At 36.5% G+C, this 27,164-nt stretch overlaps 1 protein-coding gene across 4 annotated transcripts in view; it reads left to right on the top strand.

The window, feature by feature from the left end:
* Positions 1-27,164, top strand: part of RNF13 (ring finger protein 13) — a 156,741-nt gene that overhangs the window by 102,144 nt on the left and 27,433 nt on the right. For all 4 annotated transcript variants that reach the window (XM_042955406.1, XM_042955404.1, XM_042955403.1 and 1 more), the window contains 2 exons: positions 3,711-3,816; positions 13,043-13,136. In XM_042955406.1, coding sequence (XP_042811340.1) covers positions 3,711-3,816; positions 13,043-13,136 — 200 coding nt within the window. The remainder of the gene's footprint in view (positions 1-3,710; positions 3,817-13,042; positions 13,137-27,164) is intronic.

Genomic DNA, 27,164 nt, shown 5'->3' with positions numbered 1-27,164 from the left:
CAATTTTATTTATTTATTTTTAAAATGTTATTTATTTATTTTGAGAGAGAATATGAGCATGGGAGGGGCAGAGAGAGAGAGAGAGAGAGAGAGAGAGAGAGAGAGAGAATATGAAGGAATGAATGAATATCCCAAGCAGGCTCCACGCTCCAGGTTGTACCAGCAATATATGATGTCTCTTTCCCCACAGCCTCACCAACAAAGAATGTTGTCAGATTTTTCCATTTTTACTAGTTAGGTGAAAAATGGTTTCCTGTTGTAGATTTAGTATGTATTTTCTTTCCATGAGCAAACTGAGCATGTTTTCTTAGGCATAAGGCCTGTTGGCATGTCATTTTCTATGAACTGTTTAGCTCATTTTTCCTAGTAGCTTGCTGGCAATTTTCTTTTCTGTTTTTAGAAGCTCTTTATTTATTAGGTATGTTAACCATTTGTTTGTGATATATTACAAGTGTTTTTTAATACTTTGAAATTTTAATTTCATTTATGATGCTGTTTTTTAAATGCAATCAGATATATTAATCTTTTCCAATGGGCTGCTGGTCTTAGGAAAATGTCCCCTGCTTCTGGGTCATAGAAGAATTGACCCACATTTATACTTTATGATTCCTCTTTTAACATTAAATCTCTGGCTTATTTGTAATTTATCCTATATAAACCTTGAGGAATGGAACCAATTATGTCTTTTGTCAAATAACCAGTTACTCCAGCACTACTCCTGAAAATGTGTGTCCCCTCACCCCATTTGAAATGTTGCTGTATTTCCATACATAACTGAATTTTCTATTCTTTATCTTTGGCCCACCAGTACCACTCTGTTTTTTGTTATAGGGTTTATAATAATTGGTATCTGAAAGGCTAGCCTTTCCCCACTCCCACCCCCCTCTTTCACGTTTTTTATAGCAATTCTTGCTTATTTGTTCTTTCAGACAAAAATCCGTATGGCTTTACTGAGTCATATTTTATACACTATAAAATTCGCCAATTTTAAAGTATACAATTCAGTGATTTTAGTATATTACACTTGTGCAGCCATCATCACATTTTAATTTCCCAGAGGGATTGGGAAGTTACAGTATTATTGTTACAAAGTTTAGGCCTAGACACCTGGTTTGAAATTAGCCTGGGAATTCATGCAAAAGAGAATAAGACATGATTTCCTGGGTTGCTTAGGACTCTGCTTTGATGATTAAATCTTAGCTGCAGAGCTCATAGAGTGTACTATATTTAGGGGTGGATGTAGAGGCAGCGTAAAAATACTTATTAACGCTGTTTAAGTATCTCCTTCAAATACAAATTCATCTGGGATTAGAACGTGAGGGATGAGTCTGCAGACTCAGCTGTGAGAGCCTAGACAGAAGAAATAGAAATAGAGCTAGAGGACTGATTGTTGTAGTTCCCTGCCCTGTACCATCACTGTTACCACCCTCCACCATCAGCAATTTGGTTAAGAAAAAGCAGTGTCTTGGGGCACCTGGATGGCTCAGTCAGTTAAGCATCCAACTTCAGCTCAGGTCGTGATCTCACTTTTCGTGGGTTCAAGCCCTGCATCGGGCCCTGTGCTGACAGCTCAGAGCCTGGAGCCTGCTTCAGATTCTGTGTCTACCCCTCTCTCCGCCCTTCCCTTGCTTGCACTCTGTCTCTTTCTCAAAAATAAATAAAACATTTAAAAAATTAAAAAAAAAAAAAAAAGAAAAAGCAGCATCTTGAACATTCATTTAGCATCTTGCTTTAAGATGCTTAAAACCTTCCATCATTTGTAGACCCTTTAAAAATTCTAATACATCTTGACAGTAAACTAAAATGGTTCGAGGTATAGCAGGCAAGCATTAATAGGGCATATAGAAGAACACTGGATTTAGAACCCAGGTCTGTGAATCCTAACATGGTGCTTACTAGAAAATTCTGGGATTGATTCCATTTGTATGGTTACACATATATAGGAAGTTTTCAATAAAGTCTATGAGATAAGAAGTTGTTAACGTAACAGGAGAAGAAGAAAAAACAATGTACAAGATGTAAAGTTTGCTATTGCTGAGATATTTAGATGCTATAATGGGTTGAATTTAGGTATGCAGCATGAATGGGTATGAATTTAGGTATGGCTTCTAATCCCTAACAGTGTTAATTTATAGCAAGTTGGTAGGGGCAGGGTAGGGAGATTGCAGATCAACATCTTATGGCACCCCTGTTACTGCATCTCAGCCTTAGCTCACACAGTTTCAGAAGGTTTGTGGGAGCATAGAGACGTTATTTGCAGAGCTGGCTCCATGCTGGAAGAGATGGTACCAAATATAGCGGCCCAGGTCTGCTGCTTTGCTCTTTTTATACTGATAGATCATTTTAGTATTTTATGTAAAGCTACAAAAATGCACGTGAATCTTTTGTCATCCCCGATTCTGCTGGAAAGTAGTTGAAATAAAAAGCTATTTTTATTCTAGTATTCTTAGCAATCTGTAAATATTTTCAGAAGATATTTCAATTATTGGGGGCAAATTTCTTGTGTTACCATTTTTGTTTTTGTATTTGGTGAAGCTTGAATATAACAATAGCCTTAAAACTTAAAAATTGCTTGGGGATAGACATAATTTGATTTCATGTTTTTGGTTTTTTTTCTTAAGTGCCATGGTGTCCTAAACATCTGTGAAGGGAGGACTTGGCCTGGTTTTATTTCCCTTTTATTGAGATTTTTTGTGTGGCATTGGACCCTTGTGTTATGAAGTGCCAGGCTTCACTGCCTAAAACATCATCCAGCAGCGGATTACCATGTAGTGTTAACTGGCACCATACTGGCAGCACAGGAATAAAACGGGGAAGTCAGTCCTATTACTGACCGTTATATAGGCCCTTCCCTAGACTGAAGGTATTTTACAGCGCAGAATTTTGCAGCCGTGTCAGATTTGCTCACACAACAAAAATACTATTCCTATTCTGATCATAGTTTCATTCTATGAGTCCCTGTCAACTTTTGGAATAGTAATACCACAGAAAGTAGTAACATGGTTAATGACAAAAGGGAGTAAGGCATGTAGCATTCTCCATCCCTCCACCCACAACATACGTATTTTTGTAGCTTTTTCCAGTCAAGCAATGGAGAAGGTGGAGAATAGAGAGGAAGGTACAGCTCCTGTAAATTCCTTTGCCAGTGTTTTATACCACATCCCATAGAGGAACATAGAGTACAGGGGCTGTGTCCATTGTACCTGGTATAAGAAGTTCGTGGAAAGCATATATGAGGGAAGAGGGAGTATATTTTTATTAATAGTGGCTTCAGGGTTTTACCATAGGAGGGACTGCTGAGTAGTAATTTGGTTGGGGTGGAGGTTTTTGTTGACATACCACCCAAGGTACTACCATTGCTTTAATCTGATGTTGCATGTAAAACATGCAGAATTTTGTCCAGGTTACTAAATTCAGTAAATAACATGTTTCCGGGATGAACACAGTAAGTATTGATTGGCTGATTTCCTCTACCCAGTCTAAAAGCTTCTTTAATTATACAGGCAAGTTATTTTGGCAAATATGAAAATAAACTGAAAGATGGAGAAAGTATCTCTTAAATTATTAGAAATCATATTTTAGAAAATGTGTCTAGTGGACTGAATCGTAATGTCTCATTGCCTTTTAAAATGTTTTTCTTTGTTTTTAATGAACATTATAACTTGGCACTCCTTAATATTTCTCAATTATTACTTTTCGTTTTCTTGTAGGGGCCACATTGTCTTAGTTCCAGAATTTAGTCTTCCTCTGGAATACTATCTAATCCCCTTCCTTATCATAGTGGGGATCTGTCTCATCTTGATCGTCATTTTCATGGTAGGTAAATCAATGTTAAATATATTTTTAAACATAGTAGGGATGATTCTAAAAACATTGTATTGAGTGAGAGGAGCCTTCCATAAACGAGTACCTATTGTATGAATCCATTTATATGATTGGGTCTGGAAAAGGTGAAGATAATCTGGGGGCAGGGAAAATCAGAGCAGTGATTGCTTCTGGGGGGCTAGAGAAGGGTGAGGGATTTACTGACAAGGGTATGAGGGAACTTTTCAGGGTAAGTCACGTTCTGTATCTTGAGAGAGGTTTAGGTTGCATACATATCACTTAAATTTTGTGCATTTCATTGTATATAAATTTTACCTAAGGGGAAAAAAATACTAAACTCTGAGTAATGATTTATATGCTAAAGTATTTTGGGGGACATATACTGATTGTCTGCAACTTACTTTGAAGTACACTGTAAAAAAAAACTAGAAAAAGAGGTGTATTGATGGGTACATAGATGGTTGGATAGATAGGTGATAAAAAGTGCAGTTCAAAGTTAGTTATAGAATCTAGGTAATGGATATATGGGTATTATAAAATTCTTTCAACTCTTCTCCATTTTTGAAATTTTTCCTATTAAAATGTAAATAAAGAATGGTATGAGGGCTTGAGGGTAAGGGCAATGACACATTACTTCTCCAAAACAGTGGTTACCAAAGTATGCTCCCAGGACTCTTAATGAGTCTGTGAGGTCAAAATTATTTTCATGATAATATTAAGATATTATTTGCCTTTGTCACTCTCATTCCTTCACGGTTTAAGGTAGAAGTTTCTAGAAACTATGTGGTTTGTGGTATCAAAACAAATTGAAGGCAGAAGCAGATAAAACCACTGTATTAAGATAGATACTAAAGAGAATTGCAATGACATAAAATAACCCCAGTATACTCACTTTTTAATTTTTTTATAAATAATATTTATATTAATGTCCAATGAGTTTATTATTTATATGGACATTATAGTTTAACTTAGAGATTAAATGCCATCTTTGAAATGTTCAGTCTTTCTGTGATGCTGTGGTATTTCTCATTTGTTTAGAACTTTTATATCCATCAGTTTAATCATTTTTTTCTGTAAACATTTTGCATGTCTTTTGTTTGACTTTTGAAATTGCATTTTCTAAATCATTATTATTAGGATATAAGAATATTATTGATTTTTTTAAATAAACTTTTAATTTTGGAATGTTAAGATTTACACAAAAATCACAAAGAAGAATATTCTTGTACATTCCTCTTCTAGTTTCTCCCATTGTTAACATTTTACGTTACTGTGGTCCATTTGTCACTAAGAAAGTGACGTTGGTACCTTACTAGTAACTAAACTCTAGACTTTGTATAGATTTCACTGTTTTTTCCGCTAATGCTCACTTTCTGTTCCAGGATCCAAAACAGGGCACCACACAGTTAGCATGTCTTCCCAGCCTCCTCTGTTCTGTGACAGTCTCTCAGTTAGTCTCTCCGTGTTTCTAATAAGTCTTGGGGAGTGTTGGCCAGGTATCCTGTAGAATGTCCCTCATCTGATAGCAGTTTTTCTTATGATTAGACTGGGTTATGGGTTTTTTGAGGAGTGGGGAGTAGGTTTTTAAAAACAGAGGTGAACTGCCAGGGGGTACATGATATCTGCATAACATAACTAATGGTATTAACATTCATCCCTTGATTAAGCCAGATTTCTCCACTGCACAGTTAATATTTTTCTCTTCTTCTATTCTGTTCTTACTTTGGAAGTGAGGCACTGAGTATAACCCATCCTATAGGTGGGGAGGGGCAGGCATTAAGATCTGAAGTGAGGAGTGGGAGAGAGTATCTGCCACGTATATTTCTTGGAATTCTTTTGTAAGAAAGATTTGTCTCTTCTTGGCATTTATTTATTTATTCAATCATTTATTTATATTGGTTACATACTCCTATATATTTATTTTATTCTTTGGGTTAGAATCCAATACCACATTATTTATGTTGTTTAAATTTTGAGCTTTGGCCATGAGGAGCTCTGTCAGACTAGGTCATGTGTCCCTTTGATTTGATCCATCTTTTTGTTTTTCTAAGCACTTCTTTTGTATCTGGTACTATAAGAAGCTTCAGGCTCTTCTTACATTTTTTTTGCCCCGGCCCTAGAATTAGATGTTTCTCCAAGGAGCCCTGGTTTCTTTTATTGAAGAGTTGTATTTAGAAACCGAAAGTTGGACACTGGACATTGTTTTTATATATCAATCTTGTATCTACAAACGTGCTGAATTCTACGGTAATTTGAATTTGTTCTTTCTCTTGGGCTTTCAGTATAGAGCAAGGAATAATAGAAAGAACAACATACAAAAAATGTAGGCAGAGTAGCAGTAGATGTAAATACTCTTAAGCTGATAAAGATTATTAACTAAAAATTGAAAAATGAACATCATTAAATGGTTAATTTATTAGAAGATTTCCCTTGAGGGGTTTATGGGCATCCAACTTCGGCTCAGGTCATGATCTCACAGTTCGTGGGTTCGAGCCCTCTGTCGGGCTCTGTGCTGACGTGTCGGAGCCTGGAGCCTGCTTTGGATTCTGTGTCTCCCTCTCTCTCTCTCAAAGGGTGTCTCTCCCTTCTTGTGCTCTGTCTCTCTCTTTCTCTCTCAAAAATAAATGTTAAAAAAAAGACATCCCTTGAAAGTCAGAAACGACAAAAAAGGATGCCTGTTGTTGCACCTCTTATTTAACATTATGCTGAATTTTCTGATAAATCAAGCTTTGAAAAAAGCCATATAAGGCTTAGAAATAAAGAAATCAAACTTTTCTTTTTCCTTATTTAATGATGAATGGGCACAGAATTATGTCTTTTATCTGTTGTAATGATCGTTGGGTTTTTTTCTCTTTTAGTCTGTTTTTATGGTGGATTACATTAATTTATTTTGTACATTATAAAAATCTTGTATTTCGAATACACTTTATTTGATTGTGATGTGTAAGTTTTGTCTTTCATGTTGGATTATTCAGATTTCTAATATGGATCAGCTCTACATTTGTACATAGATGCAAAAAAATCCTAAATAAAATATTAGCATTCTGAATGTCCAGGTAAGGGAAAGCTTTGGAATTATGGAGCTAGAATAATGTTAACATCAAAACCAGACAATCCCATAAGCACATGGAACAGCCACTATAGAAAACAGTATGGCAGTTCCTCAAAAAATTAAACAATGAGTTATCATATCCAGCAATTCCACTTTGGGTATATACCCAAAAGAACTGAAAACAGTTGTACAGATATTTGTGCACTTAGGTTCATAGCTGCATTATTTGCAATACTGAAAGGTGGAAGCAACCAAATTGTCCATCGATGGATGAATAGAGGAACAAAATGTGGTGTAGACATACAATGGAATGTTAGCCTTAGAAAGGAAGGCAGTTCTGGCACAGGTACAGTATGGGTGAACCTTAAAGACATGCTAAATGAGGGGCACCTGGGTGTCTCAGTCAGTTAAGCGTCCCACTTTGGCTCAGGTCATGATCTCACGCTCCGTGAGTTCGAGCCCTGCGTTGGGCTCTGTGCTGATAGCTCGGAGTCTCAAGCCTGCTTCAGATTCTGTGTCTCCCTCTCTCTCTGCCCCTCCGCCTGCTCACTCTCTGTCTCTCTCTCTCTCTCTCTCTCTCAAAAATAAACATTAAAAAAAAAATTGAAAAAAGACATGCTAAATGAAATAAATGAAATGAAATAAGCTAAATGAAATAAAGACATGCTAAATGAAATAAGACTTGCTAAATGAAACAGTTACAAAAGTACAAATAGTGTATGATTCTATTTATATATGATACCTAGAGTAGTCAGATTCAGAGACACAAAGTAGAATGGTAGTTGCCAGGACCTGTGGAGAGGGGGAAGGTGGGGAATTATTGTTTAATGGGCACAGAGTTTCAGTTTTGCAAGGTGAAAAGAGTTTTATGGATGGATGGTGGTGATGGTAGCACAGTAATGTGAATGTAGCTAGTGCCACCCAGCTACACACTTAAAAATGGTTCAGAGAGTAAATTTAGCATTCCGTGTATTTTACCATATAGTTGACCCTTGAGTAACATGGGTTTGAACTGCATGGGTCCACTAATCAGTTACAAATAAATAACTAGACTAGATCAAACTAGCCCCATAAAACTAATTACCCTTATTTTCTGTTTTCTAAAATAGTTTTTGATAAAGTTGGGGTTATGTATTACTTTTTGGTGAAGGTTGTTTACAAAATCATCTAGACCTGCTGACTGTGTTCATAGTTACCTGGACATTCAGATGGTTGTCTACTTTTTCATATGAAATTATATTTCTTTTTTTTTTTTTTTTTAATTTTTTTTTTTCAACGTTTTTTATTTATTTTTGGGACAGAGAGAGACAGAGCATGAACGGGGGAGGGGCAGAGAGAGAGGGAGACACAGAATCGGAAACAGGCTCCAGGCTCTGAGCCATCAGCCCAGAGCCTGACGCGGGGCTCGAACTCACGGACCGCGAGATCGTGACCTGGCTGAAGTCGGACGCTTAACCGACTGCGCCACCCAGGCGCCCCTGAAATTATATTTCTAAGAAATTGTCTATTTTATCTGTTTTCAAGTATAGTGGGATCAGGTGATTAATATTTATATATTCACATAACTATATTTTAAGTTTATTTATTTTGAGAGAGAGAGAGAGAGAGAGAGAGAGAGAGCAAGTGAGGGGATGGGCAGAGAGAAAGAGGGAGAGAGAGAATCCCAAGCACTGACAGTGCAGAGCCCAATGTGGGGCTCGAACCATGAGATCATGACCTGAGCTGAAGTCAGACGCTTAGCTGACTGAGCCACTCAGACACCCTTCACATAACAATTTAAAGAGCATTTCTTTCTCTTTCTTTCTTTCTTTTCTTTCTTTCTTTCTTTTTAAAGAATTTCTACTGTATGTGAAATGAGTTCTCTTTTTTTTTTTTTTTTTAATTTTTTTAACGTTTATTTATTTTTGAGACAGAGAGAGACAGAGCATGAACGGGGGAGGGTCAGAGAGAGGGAGACACAGAATCTGAAACAGGCTCCAGGCTCTGAGCTGTCAGCACAGAGCCTGACGCGGGGCTTGAACTTACGGACCGTGAGATCATGACCTGAGCCGAAGTCGGCCGCTCAACCGACTGAGCCACCCAGGCGCCCTGAAATGAGTTCTCTTTATTCATATCTGCCCATGCCTTTTCACAGTGTTATTAATTTATCTGTTTTGTCTTTCAAAGAAGTAGACCTTGAGAATTTTCTTTTTCCTGTCACTAAACAAATATTCATTTCACATCTAAGATGAATTAGGCACTGCTCTATGATCTGAAGATCCATCACTGTACTTAAAATTGGTAAAAATCTCTGATGTAAAGCAGCTTCGATTCCACTGCAAATTATATTCTAAAGTCTTCACTTTTTTATGTCTCTCATGAATTTCTGCTCTTGGCATCATTTTTCTTCTGTTTTGTTTGGATATATTGCTTTCCTTTTTCTAGCTTGTTCAGCTGAATGCTTATTAATTTTTTTCTTTCCAGATTTAGATTTAAATGCATTTAGATTATAAATTGCTGTTTAACAATGATGTTAGCTTCAATTCCTAGCATTTGATAAGGAATATTATTATTTTAATTTGGCTTACATTTAAAAATATTTTTTGTTGTTATATAGAATATTTCTTTAGCACTCTTGATATTTCCATTCATGTGAAGGGAGAACTCAAGTTACTCTAACTCCTAGCCCTTCCTTACCCTCTCACTCATTTGGTCTTAGGGGAGATGAAGTATCTTATGTGTGTGGTGTATTTGGGAAGAATAAACCTAGCGCATGTGTCGCTCAGCTCCACCTTTCTCTTGGGATTAACCTATTTCCAGCTTCTCCAGGACTAGTTCTGCAATTCTGGGGGTGAGTGAAGGGAAGGCCTGTTCCATTCCAAAGGAGTTTTGTCTGTACCTGGCTGGGTAAGGCAGTCTCATTCTGTGGTTCAGTAAAAAGTTCTAATTCTTTCTCCACTGCATTAGGTATTCCACCTGCATCTATTTGCCAGTTCATGATCTTATTTCTCAAGTTCTTTAGAATCCAGGTGGCAAAGAGGCATGCTAATTTTAAGGCCCCCTCAGAAACTCAAATGTCCATTATGATTTCTTCTGAGACTTATAAACTATTTTAATAAAGTTTTAAATTTCCAAAGAGCATATATATTTTTCAGTATCTTTTTTTTTTCTATTGATTTCTAATTCAATTTTATTGTGGTCAGAAGACATTGTATGTTATAGATTCTTTGGTTATTTCCAAAGACCTGCTTTGTGGCCATATTTTGTGAACACTCCCCATGTATGTGAAAAGAATTGTGGAGCTCAAAGTTCTATATATGTACATTAGTTTGAGTTTTCGCATTTGTTTTGTGTAGTTATTTATTTTAAAAACTATTTTGACATAGAATTCACATAACATAAAATTGACCCACCTAAAGTGTCTAATTCAGTGGTTTTTAGTATATTCATAGAATTTGTGCAGTCATCACAATTCTCTATGTTTGTTTGGTACTTTTCTGTTTTCTAAAACAGTGCTAAGCAATAGAACAATACTGTGAAGCCAAATTTATTGTAATTTAAAATTTTCTGGTAGTCAAATGAAAAGATAAAAAGAGGGGCACGTGGGTTGCTCAGTCGACTGAGGGTCCAACTCTCGATATCTACTCAGGTCATGATCTCATAGTCATGAGATAAAGCCCCCTGTGGGCGGGTTCTGTGCTGAGTGGGGAGCCTGCCTGGGATTCTTTCTCCCCCTTTCTCTCTCTCTGCCCCTCACCCACTCGTGTACTTTCTCTCTCTCAAAATAAATCAGTAAACTTAGAGAAAAAAAAAAGATAAAAAGAAAAAGGTGAGATTAAATACTAAATCTAAAATGTATTTCAGTATTCAATTAATATAAGTAATTATGAAATATATTTTACATTCTTTTTGTTCTAAGTATTTACAATCTGGTGAATATTTTATAATTTTACAGCAAATCTCAAATGAGACTAGCCATATATTGAGTGTTCAGTAGCTACATGTACCTAGTGGCTACTGTATCTGGCAGCATAGGTCTGTAGTCTTTAAATTTTTTCTCTGCTTTAGCTATAAATTACTGAACTTGGAATTTGGGTATTTTTCCTATAATTTTGTCCTTTTTAGATGAAGTGTTGTTTTTTTTTTTTTATTGTCATGTTACCTTCTAATGATTTTTGTCTTAAATTCAATTTTACTTGATACATCAGCTTTTCTTTTGCTTAATATTTTCATGGCATATCTTTATTCCTTTATTTTTTACCTTTATATTTTTATTAATGTGTCATTAATTTTAATCTTGTGTCTTGTAAATAGCATATAGTTGGAATTTTTTCCTTATCCAATATGATACACTCTTCAGAAAAAAAAAAAACCTGGTGAATTTAATCCACTTACATTTTTGCAATTACACATACATTTGGAATAATTTTTATTGTTTACTTTTAGTTTTTTTCTTCTTCTTTGAAGATTTGGGTGACTCCACTTTCTCCTACTGGATTAAAAGCTTAGATTATAGTGTTCTTCTAGTGGTTACTATTCAATTTTTAAAAAGCATTTATTGAGGTATAATTAACACATGACAAACTGCACATATTTAAATTGTACAGTTTGGTAAGTTTTCACACACACACACACACACCTGAAAAACCACTACCACAATCAAGATGTTGAAATATCAGTCAGCTCAAAAAACTTCCTCATGCTCCTTGATAATCCCTGCCTCTCACCGGTCATGTCCTCATCCTCCCCCCCTCCCCCTCCTCGCCCGATCCCTAGACAACTACAGGTCTGCTTTTGGTCACTATAGATTAGTTTGTATTTTCTTCAGTTTTCTACACATGGAATTGTATATTATGTCCTCTTTTGTGTCTGCCTTCTTTCTCTCAGAACAATTATTTTGAGGTTTATATAGTTTTTGAGTTTATTTATTTATTTATTTATTTATTTTTTACCCAGTTGTATATGAATATATCACAGGTTTTGTTTTTGTTTTTTTAATCCATTTACCCATCGATAGGCATTTGGGTCATTTCTGGGTTTTGGATATTACAAATAAAGCTGACATGGACATTTGTGTACAAGTTGTTATACAGACGTGTACTTTTATTTCTGTAAGTATGAGTGGGGTGATTGAGTATAGGGTAATTGTGTGTTTAAATTTATAAGAAATCATCAGCATCCAGAGTGGTTGTACCAGTAGTGTATCACAGTGCCAGTAACTCCACCTCCTTGCCAACACTCGATAGAGTCAGTCTTGTTAATTTTAGCCATTCTATTCTATATAGTGGTATTTGTGATTTGAACTAATTATGTTGAATTGAGTATCTCTTCCAGTGCTTATTTACCATGGTTGTATCTTCTGTGGTGAAGTGTTTATTCAAATATCTTGCCCTTTATTTTGTCTATTGGGTTGCTTATTTTTTTTGTTGTTATTGTGTTTTGAGTTCTTTATAAATTCTGGATACAATTCCTTATCAGATATGCAATTTGCAACTATTTTCTCTCAGTCTGTGTCTTGTCTTTTATTTTTTAATAGTGTCTTCCGAGGACAGAAGTCCTTCACATTGATATAGCCAAATTGGTCAAAATTTTCTTTTCATGGATGTAATTTTGGCATTTGGCTCTGCCCCTGTGGACTACTTTTCATTTTTGCAAGCGTAGTAACTTACAGTTGAAGTGTCTTATAGATTTTATCTGAATACTTCTGAATATTCAGACTACAGGTGTTATGTAGTACTTCTATTCAGTTTGCGGCTACAACTGAGAGTGTGGTGACTAATAAATGTATGTTTGAAAATTTTATTAGTTTATAATTAACAGGAATTTCAACTCTGCCTTCTTCTTGGTCCAGTGGAATCTTTGTAACCTATGGTCTACCATTTCTATTTGCAAAACAAAACAAAACAAAACTAGTTTTATGTTATTTATAATGTTTCTGTTAAAGTAAGTAAAGATAATTTGGGTCAATGAATAAAAATTCAAAGCATAATTTTTGGGGTAACTAATCACCTGTGTAATTAGTGCTTTAATTAGTGCTTCAATTAATAATAATACGATTAGGGTGTAAGTAAACTGAATTTGATTTGCAGGAGCTATCCAGACACTTAAAACATGTCTATTATTTTAATAGCCATTTTCTATTTACATGTTTAATATCTGATTTCTTTTTTTTTCTTTTATTTTTAGATCACAAAATTTGTCCAGGATAGACATAGAGCTAGAAGAAACAGACTTCGTAAAGATCAACTTAAGAAACTCCCCGTGCATAAATTCAAGAAAGGTAAGTGGATATTTTTATTTTCTAAATAATCACCGTTAGTTATTTAAGAATACATTCTGACCTTACTCTAGAACTACCTTCTGTGTCTTTGCCATACCCTGTGCCTAATACTCCGTTAACAGTGAGCGGATGTGGGAGGTGGTCTTTTGCTGTGGGGTACTCTGGTGAAGGCAAGACGGGGGCAAACGGTCTGCAGAGAATTTATAAACAGTAGTGAAACTTGACCAGAATGCTTCTTCTTGTCATCGTGTGCCGGCAGTTCTGAACCTAAGTGGATAAAATACTTCTGTGCATTAGGATGGTCTACTCTCCTTGACACTGGGTCCACTCTCTCTCCTACCATATACCACCCACTGTATTAACATTGCATTAACTAAACACATTTGCATTAACTAAACACACATGTAGCTATTATATGCAATGTATTTTAAATATATTGTTTGATTTGATTTTCATATTCCTGTGAACTGGGTACTTTAATGGGCATTATGGTTGAGGAAACAGAGGGTCAGAGAGGCAAAAAACTTTAATGCCACACAACGAGTACTGACAGAGCTGGGGAGGGGTGTGTGTCTAATAATCTAGCCAATGTAATTTCTACTGCTTATGCTTTAGTGAGCTTTTAGTGCAGGTACATGCTTGTTAAATCCTTTTGGCTAGTAGTCCCCAGACTCTTCAATTCTATATACCAGTAAAAGTGTTCTGTTTTTTAATTCAGCAGACAAAATGCATAGAGAGGAGAAACGGTGAAGGCATTAAAATTTAGTTCTGCCAAAATTTTATTTTCCAAGTAATAAAGTGTTTTTAAAACCTTCCGTTTATAATAACCATTATTTTATGAAAAATATAAAATTTAATTAAAAAAGGAAAAACCACATGTTAAGAGGAATAAATAGAGACATTTATAAAAATGTACTGCACTGTCATCATTCAGTGTGGATTAAAGTAGAAGTTATTCATAGGCCAGAAGTAGTTTGAGGACTGGCTTTGGGGATCACTTTTTTTAAGGTCCATTTTGTGCTTATTCGTGTGTTTCCTAAACCCAGAAAAAAAGTTTAAAAAGTTGATACTGTCCTGGGCATGCATAGTTTGTTTTTCATCAGAATAAGAGGAGTATAGGATTTTAAGCAGAGGAAAGGTAATATGTCAGTTAAATATTAAAAGGGTCTTTCTGCTGCTATGTTAAGAACAGGGTATAGAGGGATAAGGGTTATATGCAGAGAGACCAGATAAAAGGCCATTACAGTAATCCAAGTGAGATATGAATGTGGGTTGGATTAAGTGGTAGCAGTGGAAGAGGTGAAGAAATCTTAAATTCTGGATATACCTGGAAGATGGAATACAGTGGATTTATTAGTAGACTAGATGTGGGGAGAAAAACCATGGATGATGCCAGATTTTTGGTGTCAGCAACAGGAAGAATGGCATTGCCTTAAACAGAAATAAGGATGGTTAATGAATGGTGGAGCAAGTTCTGAGTGAAAATTGAGGAAATTCGTTTTGGATATTTGGGATTTCGGATGTCTAGTAGATGTTATAAATGAGTCTGGAGTTTGAGAGGGATCTGAACTGTAAGTATTGTATAAAGATGTATTTAAATCATGAGTCTGGGTGACAGTACTAAGAGAATAAGTATAGGTGGACAGAAGAATACCAAAGACATACTAGGGCATTCCAACATTAAGTAAGAAAGAAGAGGAATAGGCAGTAGAGACAGAACAGGAGTGAACAGTTATGTCAGGGGGACATCAGAAGAGAGTGGTTTACTGGAAACTGAAGAGATGTTTCTGATGAATACATCTGATGAATACATGTTGAAGATGAATAGATGAAGTCTATCAAAGAGCAAGGAGTGATAACCTGTGTCAAATACTCCTGATAGGTAAGATGAGAGCCGACAGCTGACCTTTAGAAATTATTATTATTATTTTTTTTATTAAAAAATTTTTTTTTTAACGTTTATTTATTTTTGAGACAGAGAGAGACAGAGCATGAATGGGGGAGGGTCTGAGAGAGAGGGAGACACAGAATCCGAAACAGGCTCCAGGCTCTGAGCTGTCAGCACAGAGCCCGACGCGGGGCTCGAACTCACGGACGGCGAGATCATGACCTGAGCCGAAGTCGGACGCTTAACCGACTGAGCCACCCAGGTGCCCCTGACCTTTAGAAATTATTATCTTTGGTGAGCAGTTTTGACAGGCCAAAAAACCGTTTGTGATGGGTTTAGGAGAGAATGGAAGGAAAAGGATCAGAGACAGTAACTACAGACAATTTTTTCAAGAAATTTAACTACAAACAGAAGCAAGGAAATGGGGTAGCAGCTAGCTGGTGGAGAAGTCGGGTTAAGAAACAGCACATTTGCTGAACGAAACTGATGATAACAGGTGACAGATGGGAGAACTGCTGTAATACTGTCTTTGAGAAGGCAAGGAGGAATGGGCTCTGGTGCACAAGTAGGTGGACTGGCCTTACATGGTAACATGGAGAGTTGAGCTAAGGGAAGGTAGAAATATGTGGGTGCAAAATCCTGGGACATGGGTATGTATGGTGGTAAGTCTGGAAGTTTTCTTCCATTTTCAGTCATCGACTGTAGATGATGATGGGAGAGGAGATACTGGAGGTTTAAAGCAGAAAGGTATGAAATACTCTGGGAGAGTAAGTGGGCAGATGGACCAGGGCAATGAACTATGATTGCCTGGCAGCCTGAACCTCCCTTTAAGGTTTATTCTTATGAACCAGTCAACATAATGGTGTTTTTCTCATTTATTTATTTTGAGAGAGAGAGTGCAAGTGGTGGAAGGGCCAAGAGATGGGGAGAATCTCAAGCAGGCTCTGCACTGTCAGCACAGAGCTCCACATGGGGCTCGAACTCATGAAACCATGACCTGAGCCAAAATCAAGAGTCGGACTCTTAACCAACAGAACCACCCAGGCACCCCTGGAGTGGTGTTTATCCTTACCATCCTGGTTTTTTTTTTTGTTTTGTTTTGTTTTGTTTTTTAGTGTGAAGTATAACACGCAAGAAATAGAACATAATTAGCACCTCAGAAACGACTGTGTACCCTTCTAGATTATAATCCTTTCCTTCTCATTGGAAGATCATCCATTATGATAATCATTTCGTTGTCTTTGTATTAAGTTTTACCACCTATGTATTCATTCCAAAACACTATGATTGAATTTTTCCTGTTTTTGAATTGCATTTTTTTTAAGTTTTTATTTTAATCACTTGGTGCTCATCACAACAAGTGCACTTCTTCTTAATCCCCATCACCTCATCCCCTCCTCTGGTAACCATCAGTCTGTTCTCTATGGTTAAGAGTCTGTTGCTTGGTTTGTCTTTCTGCCTCTCTCTCTCCCTGCCTCTCTCTCTCTCTGCCTCTCTCTCTCTCTCTCTCTGCCTCTCTCTCTGCCTCTCTCTCTCTCTGTTTGTTTCATAAATTCCACACGTGTGAAATCATATGGTATTTATATGTTATTTGTTTTTCTCTGGCCGATCATATGGTATTCATCTTTCTGGCTAACTTATATTGCTTAGCATTATACTCCATCCATGTCATTGCAAATGGCAAGGTTTCATTCTCTTTTATGGTTGAATAGTGTTCAATTGTATGTACATGCCACCTCTTCTTTATCCATTCATCAGTTGATACATGAGCTGCTTCCATATCTTGGCTATTGTAAATAATGCTGCTGTAAACACAGGGTGCATGTATCCCTTTGAATTAGTGTTTTTGTACTCTTTGGAGAAATACCCAGTAGTGTCATTGCTGGATCATGTCATAGTTCTATTTTTAACTTTTTGAGGAACGTCCGCACTATTGTCCAGAGTGACTGCACCAGTTTACATTCCCACCAACAGTGTAAGAGTGTTCCTTTTTCTCCACATCCTCATCAACACCTGTTGTTTCTTGTGTTTTTGATTTTAGCTATTCTGACAGGTGTGACGTGTTATCTCCTTGTTGTTTTGATTTGCATTTCTCTAATGTTGAGTGATGATGAGCATCTGTTCATGTGTCTGTTGGCCATCTGTGTGTCTTTTTTAGAAAAATGCCTGTTCATGTCTCCTGCCCATTTTTAAACATTTTTTAAAAATGTTTGTTTACTTTTGAGAGAGAGAGAAAGAGAGAGAGCGAGCACGAGTTGGGGAGGGGCAGAGGGAAAAGGAAACAGAATCCAAAGCAGCTCCAGGCTTTGAGCTGTCAGCACAGACCCTGATGTGGGGCTCGTACTCATGGACTGAGAGATCATGACCTGACCCAAAGTCGGATGCTTAACTGAGCCACTCAGGTGCCCCTGCCCATTTTTAACTGGAGTACTTGTTTTTTTGGACGTTGAGGATTTGTTGTTGTTGTTGTTTGTTTTAGCAGGAATTGAGTTTTATAAGTTCTTTATATATTTTGGGTATTAACCCTTTATCAGGGTTAATTTGCAAATATTTTCTTCCATTCACTAGGTTGCCTTTTAGTTTTGTTGTTTCCTTTGCTGTTGTGCAGAAGCTTTTTTATTTTGATGTAGTCCCAACAGTTTATTTTTGCTTTTGTTTCCCTTGCCTCGGGAGACCTATCTAGAAAAACGTTTCTATAGCCGATGTCAGAGAAATTACTGTCTGTGCTCTCTTCTGGGATTTTTATGGTTTCAGGTCTTACATTTAGGTCCTTAATCCATTTTGAGTTTATTTTTGTATATGGTGTAAGAAAGTGGTCCACTTTCATTCTTTTGCATATAGCTGTCCAGTTTTTCCAGCATAATTTGTTGAAGAGACTGTCTTTTTCTCATTGCATAGTTTTGCTTTCTTTGTCAAAGATTAATTGACCATATAACCATGGTTTTATTTCTGGGTTTCTTTCTATTCCAGTCTGTTGATCTGTGTGTCTATTTCTGTGCCAGTACTGCACTGTTTTGATTACTACAGCTTTGTATTATATCTTGAAATTTGGGATTGTGATATCTCCATGTTTGTTCTTCTTTTACAAGACTGCTTGGCTATTTGGGGTCTTTTGTGGTTCCATACCAATTTTAGGATTGTTCAAGTTCTATGAAAAGTGCTGTTGGTATTTTGATAGGGATTGCATTAAATCTGTAGATTGCTTTGGGTAGTATGGACATTTTAGCGATATTTGTTCTTCCAATCCATAAGCATAGAATATCTTTCCATTGCTTTGTGCCATCGTCTATTTCTTTCATAAGCTTTTTATAGTTTTCAGAGTATAGTCTTTCGCCTCCTTGGTTAAGTTTATTCCCAGGTATTTTATTTTTGGTGCAATTGTAAAAGGGATTATATTTTTAATTTCTCTTTCTGCTGCTTCATTATTAGTGTATAGAAATGCAACAGATTTCTGTATAGTGATTTTGTACATTGCAAACTTACTGAATTCATTTATCAATTCTAGATTTTGGTGGCGTCCTCAAGGCTTTCTGTATAATAGGATCTTGTCATCTGCAAATAGTGAAAGTTTTACTTCTTCTTTACCAATTTGGATGCCTTTTAGTTCTTTTTGTTGTCTGATTGCTATGGCTAGGACTTCTAGTACTATGTTATATAAAAGTGGTGAGAATGGACATCCTTGTTCTGTTCTTGACTGAGTATGATGTTAGCTGTTGGTTTTTCATATATGGCCTTTAATATGTTGATGTATGTTCCCTTTAAACCTATTTTATTGAGGGTTTTTATCATGAATGAATGTTGTATTTTGCCAAATGTTTTTTCTGTACCTACTGAAATGATTTTATGGTTTTTATCCTTTTATTGATGTTATATATCAAGTTGATTGGTTTGTGAATATTAAACCAGCCTCAGATCCCAGGAGTAAATCCCACTTGATCTTGGTGATTTTTTTTTAAGTGTATAGTTGGATTTGGTTTGCTAATATTTTTGTTGAGGATTTTTACATCTATGTGCATCAGAAATACTGGCCTGTAGCTTTCTATTTTGTGGTGTCTTAATCTGGTTTTGGTATCAGGGTAATGCTGGCCTCATAGAATGAATTTGGAAGCCTTTCTTCCTCTTCTATTTTTTAGAATAGTTTGAGAAGAATAGGTATTAACTCTCCTGTAAAATGTTTGATAGTATTTACTTGTGAAGCCATCTGGTCCTGGACTTTTGCTTGTTGGGAGTTTTTTGATGAGTGATTCAATTGCATTGCTCGCAATCACTCTGTTCAAATTTTCTATTTCTTCCTAATTCAGTTTTGGAAGGTTGTATGTCTAGGAATTTATCCATTTCTTCCAGGTTGTCCAATTTTCAGGCAGTTTTTCATAATATTCTCTCATAATCCTTTGGATTTCTGTAGTATCAGTTGTTATTTCTCCTCTATCATTTCTGATTTTGTTTCAGTTATCTCTCTCTCATGAGTCTGGCTAAACGGGTATCAATTTTGTTAATCTTTTCGAAGAACCAGCTCCTGGTTTCATTGATCTGTTCTATTGGTTTTTTTTAGTTTCTAGTTTATTTCTGCTCTAATCTTTATTATTTCTTTCCTTTGTTCTTTTTCTAGCTCCTTTAGGTGTAAGGTTAGGTTATTTGAGATGTTTGCATGCTTCTTGAGTTAGGCCTATATTGCTATAAACTTAACTCTTACAAAAGCTTTGCTGTATCCCAAAGATTTTGGAACACTGTGTTTTCATTTTCATTTGTTGCTATGTATTTTTTTTTTTTTTAATTTCCTCTTTGATTCTTGGTTGACCCATCCATTGTTTAGTTAAATGTTATTTATCTTCCATGTATTGGTGCTCTTTCCAGATTATTTTCTTGTGGTTACTTTCTAGTTTTACACTGCTGTGGTCAGAAAAGATGCAAGGTATGACTTCTGTCTTTTTTAATTTGTTGAAATTTGGTTTTTGGCCTAATATGTGATCTCTTCTGGATAATTTTCCATATGCACTTGAAAAGAATGTGTATTCTGATGTTTTAGGATGGAATATTCTGAATATACCTGTTAGATACATCTGGTCCAATATATCATTCAGAGCCACTGTTTCCTTATTTATTTTCTGTTTGGATGATCTATTCATTCATGTAAGTGAGGTGTAAAGTCACCTACTATTATGGTATTACAATTGATTAGTTCCTTCATGTTTGTTACTGGCTGCTTTATGTATTTGGGTGCTTCCATGTTGGATGCATAACTATTTACAATTGTTGTATCTTCTTGTCGGTTGTACTCTTTATATACAGTGACTTTGTCTCTTATTACAGTCTTTGTTTTAAAATTTATTTTGTCTACCTTGGCTTTTTTTTCACTTCCATTTGCATTTTAAATGCTTTTCCATCCTTTCACTTTCAAGTTGCATGTGTCTTTAGGTCTGAAGTCTCTTGTATGCAACATGTGGATGGGTCTTGTTTGTTTTTTTTTTTTAAGATTTATTATTTTTTTAATTTTATTTTTTATTTTTTAAAATTTACATCCAAATTAGTTAGCATGCAGTGCAACAATGATTTCAGGAGTAGATTCCTTAGTGCCCTTTACCCATTTACCCCATCCCCCCTCCCACAACCCCTCCCGTAACCCTCAGTTTGTTTTCCATATTTATGAGTCTCTTCTGTTTTGTCCCCCTCCCTGTTTTTATATTATTTTTGCTTCCCTTCCCTTATGTTCATCTGTTTTGTCTCTTAAAGTCCTCATATGAGTGAAGTCATATGATTTTGTCTTTCTCTAATTTCGGTTAGCATAATACCCTCCAGTTCCATCCACGTACTTGCAAATGGCAAGATTTCATTCTTTTTGATTGCCAAGTAATATTCCATTGTGTGTGTGTGTGTGTGTGCGTGTGTGCGTGTGTGCGTGTATATATAGAATATATATATATATACACACACACACGCACACACACACACACACACACACACATACCACATCTTCTTTCTCCATTCATCCATTGATGGACATTTGGGCTCTTTCCATACTTTGGCTATTGTTGATAGTGCTGCTATAAACATGGGGGTGCATGTGTCCCTTCAAAACAGTACACCTGTATCCTGTGGATAAATGCCTAGTAGTGCAGTTGCTGGGTCGTAGGGTAGTTCTAGTTTTAGTTTTTTGAGAAACCTCCATACTGTTTTCCAGAGTGGCCGCAACAGCTTGCATTCCCAGGGTCTTGCTTTTTATCCATTCCGTCACCCTGTGTCTTTTGATTGGAGCATTTAGTCTATTTACATTCAAAGTAATTATTGATAGGTATGTACATATTGCCATTTAGTTAACCGTTTTGTGGTTGTTTTTATAGTTCTTCTCTGTTCCTTGTTCTCTTCTCTCATGGTTTGCTGGTCTTCTTTAGTTATATACTTGGATTCCTTTATTTTTTGCATATCTGTTCCTGGTTTTGATTTGTCATTCCCATTAGGTTTGTATATAACATCTTTTGCATATAGCAGTCTATATTAAGTTGATGGTTGCTTAAATTTGAGCCCATTCTTTACTCCTCCTTTCACCTTTTAGTTATGTGTGTCAAACTGTATATCCTTTTATTTTATGAATCTCTTGACTAATTTTATAGATATACTTAATTTTATTGCTTTTATGTTTCCTACTTTTTTTACTCCTCCTTATGGTCTTTCCTTTCCACTCAAAGAGTCCCCTTTAACTTTTCTTGTAGGGCTAGTTTAGTGGTGATGAATTCCTTTAACTTCTGTTTATCTGAGAAACTCTTTATCTCTCCTATTCTGAATAATAGCTTTGCTATATAGAGTATATACAGCTTTGCTGTATAGAGTATTCTTGGCTGCAGGTTTTTTTTTTGTTTTTTTTTTTTTTTCCCCAGCACTCTGAATATATCATGCCACTCCCTTCTGGCCTACAAAGTTTCTGCTGAAATATCAGTTGATAGGCTTATTGAGTTTCCCTTATATGTAATTGTTTTCTCTTGCTGCTTTTAAAATTCTCTTTATCACTACTTTTTGCCATTTTTTTTAATGTTTATTTATTTTTGAGAGAGAGACAGTGTGTGAGCAGGGGAGGGGCAGAAAGAGAGGGAGACACAGAATCTGAAGCAGGCTCCAGGCTCCGAGCTGTCAGCACAGAGCCTGACACGGGGCTCGAACTCACAAACCAGAAGATCATGACCTGAGCTAAAGTTGGACACTTAACCAACTATATAACTATATAAGCCACTCAGGTGCTCCTGCCATTTTTTAATTACTATGTGTCTTGGTGTGGACCACCTTAGGTTGATTTTATAGGGGGGGTTCTTTGATTCTTGGATCTGGATTTCTGTTTCCTTCCCCATATTGGGGAAGTTTTCAGCTATTATTTCTTCAAATAGGTTTTCTTCCCCCTTTTCTTTTTTCCTGTAGGATCCCTATAATGCAGATGTTATTACACTTGATGGTGTCACTGAGTTTGCTAAGTCTGTTTTCAGTTTTTGTTATTATTTTGTGTCTCTCCTCTTCAGCCTGATCACTTTCCATTACTCTGTCCTCCAGGTCACTGATCCATTCTTCTGCTTCCTCTAGTCTACTGTTTATTCCTTGTAGTATATTTTTAATTTCAGTTATTGAATTCTTCACCTTTGGTTGGTTCTTTTTAAATTTTTTCTGTATCTTTGTTAAGCATCTCACTGAGGTCCTTCACTTTTTTCTCAAGTCCAGTGAGTATCATTATGACCATTACTTTAAGTTCTTTATCAGGCATATTAGTTATCTGTTTTGGTTAGGTCTCTTGCTATGACTTTGTCCTGTTCTTTCATTTGAGACACATTCCTATGCGTCTTCACTTTGTTTAACTGTGTCTGTTCCTATGTGTGAGGAAAGTCAGCTGTCTCCTGCTCTTGAAAGTAGTGGCTGTATGAAGAAGAGGTCCTGTAATGTCCTGCAGTGCAGTGTCCCCTGTTCATCAGAACTTGGTGCTTCAGGGGTGTCTCCTATGTGTGTTGTGTTTGCCCTACTATTGTGGCTGAGTTGCTTTTACTTTCAGGCCCAACATCTGCAATGGCTCTCTTTGCCCATTGTGGGCATGGTTTGGTCCCTATGTTGTTAGTGGGACTGTCTGAGGCCACCTTGGGCTTGAGTTGAGTCAGACCAGGCATTTTCTAGAGATGTAATAGCATATAACTGCAGGGCACTTTCCCTGTATTGTCCCTTGAGAAGCTTTTATTGGTGGGAGGGCCCTGCAGTCAGACCAGATACCAGCCCTCAGCCCACTGCTGGGGTGCAGTTGGAATGGTGTGTATGGTTATCTTTCCTTCTCCCTAGGGCAGGAGTCACTTTGGAGGGGTGCTGGACCCTGTTGGGCCAGGCTTGCAGCACTACTATGGATGGGCTCCAGGCAAGGGCATATTGGAGGAGGCAGGTCTGTAGGAGAATGCAAGTGTGGGACACACTGTTAGCAAATTAGGTAGGAAATGTTGCTGCTTTGCTGGTTCCTGCAGGTGTGTCCACGTGTCTAGGCTGGGGGGTGGGGGAAGAAAATGGGGCCTGCCAGCTCCTTTGTTCCTGGAGAAGTTTTGCCTCCAACACACATTCTGAGATTATTAACCATATCCCCTTCCTGTATACCCCAAGCTTCCCCCCCGCCCAAACTAATGCTTCTATGCTGTATCTCCGTGGGGCTCTTCGTTGTGCTGTCTCTTTAAGGGTGGGGATTCTGTTTCCTCTCACCCACCTGGGTCTCCCAGAGCTGAGCCTGCTGATTTTTAAAGTTCCTGATGTTAAGCCCAGCTGGTTGTAAGAAGTCATAAAATTATGCCCCTTTGGTTTTCATGCAGGTTTCCCCATGCCACAAGTGATTGGTGTGAGGGTCTGGTCCTCTCCCCTTCTGTACCTGTGGTTTCCCTCCCTCCCCTAGACAGTCCCAATGAGCTCTTGACACTGTCTCAACCCTTCTTGCTCTCTGCAGAGTGGCCTTGTCTCTACATTGAGTTGTGGAGAGTCTGTTCTGTCAGTCTTTGGGTCCTTTTCTGGGTTATTTACACTGATGTACATGTTATCTAGTTGTATCCATGGGATGAGGTGAGCTTAGGGTCCTCCTGTTCTGTGATCTTCCTCCCAGGTTCCAGAACCTCATTCCTTTTAGTGGCTGAGGAATATTTTATTGTGTGTTTCTACCATGTTTTGTTTATCTAGTCATCTGCTAGTGGATACATGGGTTGCTTCCACCTTTTGGCTCTTATGAATAATGCTGCAATGAAAAACTGTTGTAAAAGTATATGTTTGAGTTCTTGAATTCAGTTCTCTTGAGTACATACTTAAGTGTGGTATTGCCACGTCATTTGGTAATCACTGTTTAACTTTCTGAGGAACCACCCATACTGTCTTCTACAGCCACTGCACCACTTTACATCCTGAGCATCCGTGCAGAAGGTTCTTATTTCTCCATATCCTTGTCAATGTCCTTTGAAACACAAAGTTTTTAATTATGATGTCCCAATGTCTCTATTCTTTTTTTGTTCATGCTTTTATTGTCATAATTAAAAATACACAGCCAAATCCATGGTATGAAGATTTTCTTGCATGTTCTAAGAGTTTTATGATTTTAGCTCACACTAGGTCTTTGATCAGTTTTAAGTTACTTTTTATATATAATGTGAGGCTCCAAGTTTATTTACATATATATGTGTATATACATACACATACATACATAGAGCATTAAAAGGCAATAGTTTGAACCATTTGTTGAGGAGATTCGTTTTTCCTCATTGAATGGTCTTTCACCCTTGTCAAAAATCTTGGCCATACATGTATGGGTTTATTTCTAGACACTCAAGTCTCTTTCATTGTTCTGTATGTCTGTCCTTAAGCCATACTGCACTGTTTTGATTACTTTAGATTTGCAGTGTATTTTGAACTGGGAAGTGTGACTTCTCCAACTTTTTTAGAGTGTTTTAGATATTCAGGATCCCTTGCAATTACATTTGGAGGACCACATTTTCCATATCTACAAAAAAGGATATTGGAATTTTGATAAGGATTGTGTTGAATTTATAAATTATTTAGGGTATTATTGCCATCTTAATATTAAGCCTTCCAATTGATGAACATGGAACATCTTTCCATTTTATTTAGGTTGTCTTTAATTTCTTTCACCACTATCTTATAATTCTTAGTGTACAAGTGTTCCACTTTATTTGTTAATTTTTTTCCTAGGTATTTTATTCTTTCAGCTGCTGTTGCAAATGGAATTGATTTCTTAATTTCCTTTTTGGATTGTTCACTGCTGGTGTATAGAAACCCAACTGATTTTTATATAATCTTGTAACCTCCAACTTTGCTGAATTTATAGCTCTAGTAGTTTTCTTATGGATTCTTTGGGATTTTCTATATATAGGACTATGTCTTCTGTAAATAGACAGTTTTCAGTGTGGGTTCCTTTGCCTTCTTGTAGTAATGCTCTATGATAATGTTGAATAGCAGTGGTGAAAATATGCATCCTTGTCTGTTCCTCTTCTGAGAAGGAAGATTTGACCTTTCACTATTGAGAATGGTGTTAGCTGTGTGATTTTCAAAAATGCCATTTATCATGTTGAGAAGGTTCTCTTTCATCAGCATTCATTTTTTTGACATGTCCAGTTGTTTTGGCACCATTTGTTAAAAAGAGTGTCCTTTCTCCCTTGCACTGTTGTCAGAGTAGTTGACTATATTTGTCTGTTTCTGAATTGTGTAGTCTGTCCCATTTATCTATATTCTTGCACCAATTCCATACTGTATTGATTATTGTAGCCTTATAGTAGTATCAGTTGTTCAACTTTCTTCTGGATTATTGGTTTGGCTCTTCTCGCCTTATGCCTTTCCATATAAACTTCTGTATCAGTTTGTCAATACCCAAGAAGGAAAAAAATGCTGGGATTGGGGATTGCATTGAATCTGTGGTCCAGTTGGGAATCCCACTTTGGTCATGGTGTATATTTTTTTTAATACACTGTTGGATTCAATTTACTAACATTTTGTTGAGAATTTATCGCCTTTGTTCATGAGAGATGTTAGTAGTTTTCCTTTCTTGTAATGTCTTTGGTTTTTGTATTAGGGCAATGCTGTCTTCATAGAATGACTTAGGAAGTATTCCCTCTGCTTCTGTTTTCTGTAAGATTGTAAAAAATTGGTATCTCTTCTTTAAATGTTTGGTAGAATTCACCCATGCAACCATCTGGGTCTAATGTTTTCTGTTTTGGTGTGTTATTAGTTATTGGTTCATTTTTTTTTTAAACAGATATAAGCCTATTCAGACCATCTATTTCTCCTTATGCGAGTTTTGTTAGGTTTTATCTTTCAAGGAATTGGTCCATTTTATTGCCATCAAATTTGTGGGCACAGATAATGTTCACATTATTCCTGCATTAGCCTTTTATTATACATTGAATCCATAGTGATGACACCTTTTTCATCTCTGATATTAGTAATTTGTGTTTTTCTCTCTCTCTTTTTTTTTAATAAGCTTGGCTAGAGGCTTACTGATATTTTGAAAGAACTAGCTTTCTGTTTTATTGATTTTCTCCGTTGATTTCCTATTTGCAATTTCATTGATTTCTACAATAAAATAAAATAGGGCTTTTATTCCTTTTCTTGTGCTTTCTTTGGACTTAATTTGCTCTTCTTGTTCTAGTTTCCTAAGGTGAAAGCTTAGCTTACTGATTTTAGATCTTTCTTTTCCTACACACACACACACACACACACACACACACACACACACAGTGCTATAAGTCACTCTAAGAATTGCCGTCACTGCATTCCACAAATTTTGATGTTGTATTTATCATTTTCATTTAGTTAGAAATATTTAAAAATTTCTCTTGAAGTTTCTCCTTTGATGCATGTGTTGTTTAGAAGTGAGTTGTATTCTTCAGGTATTTTGGGATTTTCCAACCCTCTTTCTGATACTGATTTCTAGTTTAATTAAATTGTGGTTTGAGAGCAGACATTGTCTGATTTCTTTTAAATTTCTTTAGGTGCATTTCATGGCTCAGAATATGGTCTGTCTTGGTGAATGTCCCATGTGAGCTTGAAAAGAATGTATAGTCTGTTTCTAATTGGATGAAATATTCTATATGTCAGTTATATCCAGTTGATTGATGATGCTTTAGAGTTCAACTGTATCCTTA

Source organism: Panthera leo, chromosome C2 (genome assembly GCF_018350215.1).
Source record: "Panthera leo isolate Ple1 chromosome C2, P.leo_Ple1_pat1.1, whole genome shotgun sequence".
In the NCBI taxonomy this organism is placed as follows: Eukaryota; Metazoa; Chordata; class Mammalia; order Carnivora; family Felidae; genus Panthera; species Panthera leo.
Note: the sequence above shows the minus strand (reverse complement) of the source record. Positions and strands in the feature narration are given on the sequence as shown.